At 48.8% G+C, this 5752-nt stretch overlaps 3 protein-coding genes across 3 annotated transcripts; all 3 read left to right on the top strand.

Moving 5' to 3' along the window:
• Nucleotides 1-556: 556 nt before the first annotated feature.
• Nucleotides 557-736, top strand: C922_05137 (hypothetical protein; the record flags this gene model as incomplete). The annotated part of the gene is made up of 1 exon (XM_008820709.1): nt 557-736. The coding sequence occupies one exon, from the start codon at nt 557-559 to the stop codon at nt 734-736; it is 180 nt and encodes a 59-aa protein (XP_008818931.1).
• A 413-nt stretch (nt 737-1149) lies between these two features.
• On the top strand, nt 1150-1365 carry C922_05136 (hypothetical protein; the record flags this gene model as incomplete). The annotated part of the gene is made up of 1 exon (XM_008820708.1): nt 1150-1365. One exon carries the CDS (start codon nt 1150-1152, stop codon nt 1363-1365), a length of 216 nt encoding a protein of 71 aa, XP_008818930.1.
• A 786-nt stretch (nt 1366-2151) lies between these two features.
• On the top strand, nt 2152-3732 carry C922_05135 (hypothetical protein; the record flags this gene model as incomplete). Its single annotated transcript, XM_008820707.1, has 1 exon — nt 2152-3732. The coding sequence occupies one exon, from the start codon at nt 2152-2154 to the stop codon at nt 3730-3732; it is 1581 nt and encodes a 526-aa protein (XP_008818929.1).
• Between the last annotated feature and the right edge of the window lie 2020 nt (nt 3733-5752).

Here is a 5752-nt window from a genome sequence, read left to right as displayed (position 1 = left end):
GGAATATCAACCAAAATCCCTGAAGGAAAAAAACTGGGGCATGGCAGGCAAAGACAACAGAAGACCTACAAGACCAAAATCGGGGCAAAACGTCTGAGACAAAACCAGCAACTAAAGACTAGGGTGAAAATTAGTCGTAGAAGCTGAGAGGAGAAATCCCTTCCGCGGAGATACAGCAGCTGATATCGACCTCGAATTAGTGGTCCCCCCCGAAAACTTCGAAAACAAGAATACAAATACTAGAACCAACTAGAGGAAAAAGCTAGTCCCTGAATCAGCCAACAACTCCTTAATGTGAAGGCGGTTCATAGCTTTGCAGGGACACTATCTCCAGAAGACTTCTTATAACGAAGAAAAAAACAGCAGAACTAGCCGACTTCGGGACTCATAATACTCCAACTAGAGGCCGGGGTAATTCAGAGGCATCAAGTGAGTAGGTAAAGGACGTAGGAGCAGCAGACAAAGACGAAGAAGGACATACAAAGCTAAGGACAAGAACCAAGAAGGACGAAGAAAAGAGACCCCCCAAGCAGCATCAAAGTAGAAGGTGACAAAGATGCTTCTGAAGGGAGAAGTCGAAAAAGTATCAGCAACATACCAAGGCCGATACAGATCCATGAGGAGAAGATTGAGACACATCTCCCTGCCTTATGGAGATAAAGTAAGCAGTGAGAGACGGACCCCCCATCAACTAACCGAAGAGAAGCTAGCTAACAGGAGGCAACAGGACGGATGAATTAGGTGAATCTCATGGAATCTCAGGAACGCGCAGGGAAGTCCGGCTAGTAAGGAAGAGCATCAACAAGCGAAAGCAGATGAAAGCCTGGGTACAATGGTTGATTCCATGACCAATCGTCTACTGCACCATCTCAAAATGGAACAGGGACCGAGACTGACTGAACGAATCGGAGGAAGGTTGAGAAAAAAAGATGGAAGAGAGGCTGAGAACAATGTCGAAGAAGAAAGGAGGGGCAGGAGAAATCGGGTCAGGACTCCCTAGTGAGTTATACCAGCAGTTAGCTCCCCGAATCTAGAGAGGAAGAAATAAACCCCTTAAGAGCACGAGGAGCATCAAGTCCATAACAGAAACATAAGCTCCTCCAGTCCACAATGATGGATGCACCAAGACAACTGGAAACCTAAGAACAAATGCCCGATGAAACCCCCGAAACCTCAAAACTGGTCGACTCCAGAGGGCTCAGCCAGTCGTGGAGGATGACGAAAAAAGAAGCCTTCAGAAGAACGGCGTCACGAAAGATAGGGGCCAAGCGAAGGGTAAGGGACGACAGGCAGGGCCGACAAGGAGAACCCGAAGGGAGAGCCGTAAAGGCAAGGCGTAGGTCGAGAAAGGAGAGGGACTTTTAGGCTTCGTAGACTAAGGAAGACGAAAATTAGAGGGGGTACCGCGGGAGAGGAGAAGCCCGGAGAAAGTGGACGACGTGAAAGTACGACAGGAGGCCGACGTAGAGATGAGAGGAGAGGATTAGGGCCTAGGAGAGGTAAGGGATCCCCCCCGGGGAACATCAGACACCGGAGCTAGACAAGAGGGCAAGAGGAACAAAAGAAGCAGCCGAGGAGGAAATCTCGGTCTGGGATCCACCAATTATCAGGAGAGAGAAGAGAGGAGAAGGTGAGGGTGAGCCGGATCAAGAGGCCGACGCCGCAAGTGTGGGAACAGGCACGTTGTGGACGCTCCTCGTCGTACGGAGGTCCTGTTCCGAGGAGGGAAGAGGGAGTAGGTTCTGAAAGATGAGCAAGGAGAAGGACCTGACCAGATAGGTCCAGGAAATTCTGGGGGCGAGCATAAGAGGCTCCAAAGGGAGCCAAGGGGCCGAACAGCAAAATAAAGAAAGGAGTTAGAGACTGGAGGACAAACGGGAGGCAGGGGAAGAAAGAGGACTAGAGGGACAAATCGAATGGTGATAGTAAAGACTCTAACAAAAAATCTGATCTTCAACATCACGCTAAGATTGAGAGAAGATTAAGAAAAGAGGAACAGCCAGATGATTCAATGTTTGGGGACCTTCAAGTGAATAACCCCGTGACTCTAAGGATAAGGCAGCCCCAGAAGTTCCTCAAAAGAGATACAGGGTGAAGTGAATAAGTCTCAAAGACACCTCAGTTCCAGGAATAATAAGGAACCAGAACAATATGTCACGTGACGGTCTGGAGCTAAAAAGCGAGAAATGGAAGCATGCCTATAGACAGAGCACAAAGGGGGAATGTCAAAAGCATAGTAATCTATATTGTTTGGGAGTCTATGGAAGGGAACGGGGAGCCGTAGAGGGATTTTTGGGAGAGTTGAGTAACGCGGTAACGGCACTGACGACCAGGACAACCTGGCACGACTTTATCTCTAGCGACAGCCCCTTGGGCAAGTATGCTTTAGGTAGGATTGACCGGGAAGGGAACTGGAAGAGGATATTGAGCTGCGTCATGTCAGAGGCCCTGCAGATGAGCAGACTCCAAGGCGAAGGAAGGCCCAAAACTGAGGGACTTTGGAGCACGGGACTCTGGGGTAAAGTGTTAAGAGGAGAGACAGGTGATGATTGGTCAGACTCCACAAAGGGACAGGGGATGATGATGGCAATAGGATGTGTAATAGGAGCTATGATGATGGATGAAGGGAGGCAGGGGGATCTACCTGAGGACGTCAGGAAGATTTGCACCCAAATCTGGGAGACGGTGGCACTAGACCTGCAACAGGAAGACAAGCCCGACGTATCCAAAGAGATAACAGATTTGGGAGGGTTCTTAAGACAAATTCAAGAGGTGAGAGGAGGGGAACAAGGGAGGTATCATGGTCTTGGGTTTCTTTTGAGTATATATTATGGATTGAGCAGGTGCTGTGCATATAAGGGGAAGTATGAGTTGAGTAGAATCCTGAGGAGAAGTGGTTGGGAGTTAGGAAACATGGGTGCGTGTCATATAAGGGGCCAAGTCTTCACGTGCAGGGGTGACCCGCAGGGGGTCCAAGATGCCACACTAAACATCTGGACCAGGCATCCAAAGAGTTTGATAACGAGTCAATTAAGGCCCCCACCTAAGTCCGCGAGTCTCAAGGATGGTAAAACGGGAAAGGAGCTGCCATCGGGTCCCCCCAGCAAGCAAATGAGCCAAAGGGACCAAGAAACAGCGGAAAAATTGGCGGCCATCATGCAGGGAAGAACTCCAAATCAAGGCATAGTGGCAGTCACAGGAAAAGCGACTGGACTCTCAAGCCAGGACATACAGAGACCTCTGGACGGGCTGAAGCAGGGCTCAGCAGCCAAGTCTCAAGGCCCAGAGCACCGTTCCCAGGAAAATTCAATGGTACCAGGAACGGAGAGTGTTGGTCCTAGAGTGACTGAGTCTTCAGAAGAGAAGGATGCAAGGGAAATCCCGACAATAAAGCCAGCGGCCCCAGGGCCCCAAGAAGGTAGCGAACAACTCCCTAGACAAGGGGCAGGAGGTGATGTACAAATCAGGCAGGGACAAGGACCTCCGATAATCCCCCCAGTGCTAGACGAAGGACACGACGAGCTGCCAGGCCCCTTACCAGATGAGTCAGCTATTTCCGGATCCGAAGGAGCAGTAATAGGGGGGGTTCTGGCCTCACTCCTGGCAGTAGGGAGTTTTTATGGTCTCTCCAGGATATATAACAGGCGAATGTGGAGCAGGGTGGCCTTAAAAATAAAAAGGAACAAACCAGGAGCAAGGGTAGGGTACCAAAGTTATCGAGGGAAAACGTAGGGCATAGGATTGCGGTATGAAGCAGGTTAGTTATATGTTTCTGGTATAGATCGAAGAAACAGCCCTAGCAGAGAAGTAACTATCAGCGCAAGCCGTACGGACACATCCTGAGCCTGACGGAGACCATGAAGGTGGGTCATGTAATGCAGAAGTTTCCTAGAGGGGGGGTTAGAAACCACGTGGTCTGGCAACGGGTCTTCCCAACTCTCCCGACCAAGGCTAACTAAGGAACGGACCCCGTCATTCGGTCTCCCGAAGGTACAAGGATCGAATTTGTCAGAAGGCGATGAAGGATTCCTGTATGGGTTAGGGACCATCTGACCGGTGGGCCAGCCAGACATATGAACCAGGGGGTAGAATTAGGCTAGAACTAATAGACCATTGTTGGATCCTGGCTTCCATAATGAAAACTGAAATCAAGGAGTTCGGTACAGTGGAGTCAGGCCACCTTTGAAGTTAGGAGTCCCCCCAACCCATGTGGGAGGCCCAGGCGACTAACCAACATGATGATCCGTAGTATCTGGCCTATTCCGTGACCGTCGAACACTTCCAGCCGCATAGTCTCCGCTTCAGGACCAGCGCTTAGGGTCCATCTTTCTAGAGTGAGGCGTTAGAGTCCGGGCTTATGCGGTTAACTTTGTGATTCCGGTAAGGAAAAATTACGGATGCAGAGGGAATGTCGGGAGTTATGATTTGGGCTAAGGCACTCATAGATTTAGGCTTCATGATTTCAGGTTGAACGATTCGGTGAGTTCTGGGGGTTGAAGTCTAGGATTCGCGGGTTAAGATTCAGGCTTAGCTCTATGGTTCAGGGTTTAGGACTAGCCTTAACGTTCAGAGTTTAGGTTTAGGTTTGGTTTAGGTTTAGGGTTCTGGGGTCAGGGTTCAGGGATCAGGGTTTAGGCTTTTGTTTTAGGGTTCAGGTTTAGGGTTTAGGGTTCAGGGATTAGCTTTAGGGTTTAGGGTTTAGTTTTACGGTCTAGGTCTCATTGTTTAAGCTGTACTTTTGATGATTTAGTGTCCAGGGAATTCTGGATATGTGTCAGGCTTTAGTCTATCATTATTAGTGGTTTACGCTGCAGGAATCCTGGTTGTGTGTCGTGGCTCTAGCGGCTAGGCTCTAGATGCTAGGGTTGTTTCTCTAGTGGCGAGGGAGTTGGGGCTTACCTTTCAGGGGCAAGTTGTTGGTGTTGGGTTCAGGTTTAGAGAAGATGCTTCGGGGTTTAGGCGTTAGCAGTCTCTTCTTGTTTGCTGCTCTTACCGGGTACTGTCCAAGGCTATTTGGAGGGTTGAAGGTTTATTTCCTATGGGGGAGGGCTTACATTTCATGACTCATCCTCTATCGTGGAGGTTTATGTTTCAGGTATTACGGTGTAGTTTTATGCAGTGGTGGCTTAAGCTTTACGGATTAGACTTCTATGATCCTGTACTTTGAGTTTTCGGAGGTTAGGCGATAATTTTTATCCTTTTGGGTCCCTTTTGGCACAAGTGTGCCGTATAATGATTTAGGGAGATGTGATTTTGCCTCATGTTTTGCCTTTAGGATTTATTTTTCATTGTCCAGGTGTCCGGAAATGACCTGTATGGTTCATGTTTTAAGGTCTACATGTTATAGATTCTGGGGGATCGACTCCTTGAGAACTTTGGTTTGATTGTCTGTTTCGTTTATGGGGTTGTGCTTATGCCTAAGGACTTAGCTTTGCTTATTGGGGTTTTATCTTTCAGGGGATAGGTTGTCCTGGGGGGGCGCTATCATTTGGGTTCTTGTGATTAGCGGTCATGAGCTTGATCTAGTGGGGTATCTGATTATTGGGGGGGTAGCTGGTTTCTTCTTATTGTCTCGGGGTTAGGGGGGGCCACATGTCTGTCTTGTTCACCTCTGCTGCGTAAGTTTTAGTGCTCACTAGTGAGAGTGTTCAGTGTTCTACTCCTGGAGCTAGTTTTGAGATTTTTTCCTTTCCTTTTTTTTTTTCCTGGCACCTATCTTTCCTCTGATTCTTCATCCGCACGGTTGATAGGT

This window comes from Plasmodium inui (genome assembly GCF_000524495.1).
Source record: "Plasmodium inui San Antonio 1 unplaced genomic scaffold supercont1.40, whole genome shotgun sequence".
Taxonomy (NCBI): Eukaryota; Apicomplexa; class Aconoidasida; order Haemosporida; family Plasmodiidae; genus Plasmodium; species Plasmodium inui.
Note: the sequence above shows the minus strand (reverse complement) of the source record. Positions and strands in the feature narration are given on the sequence as shown.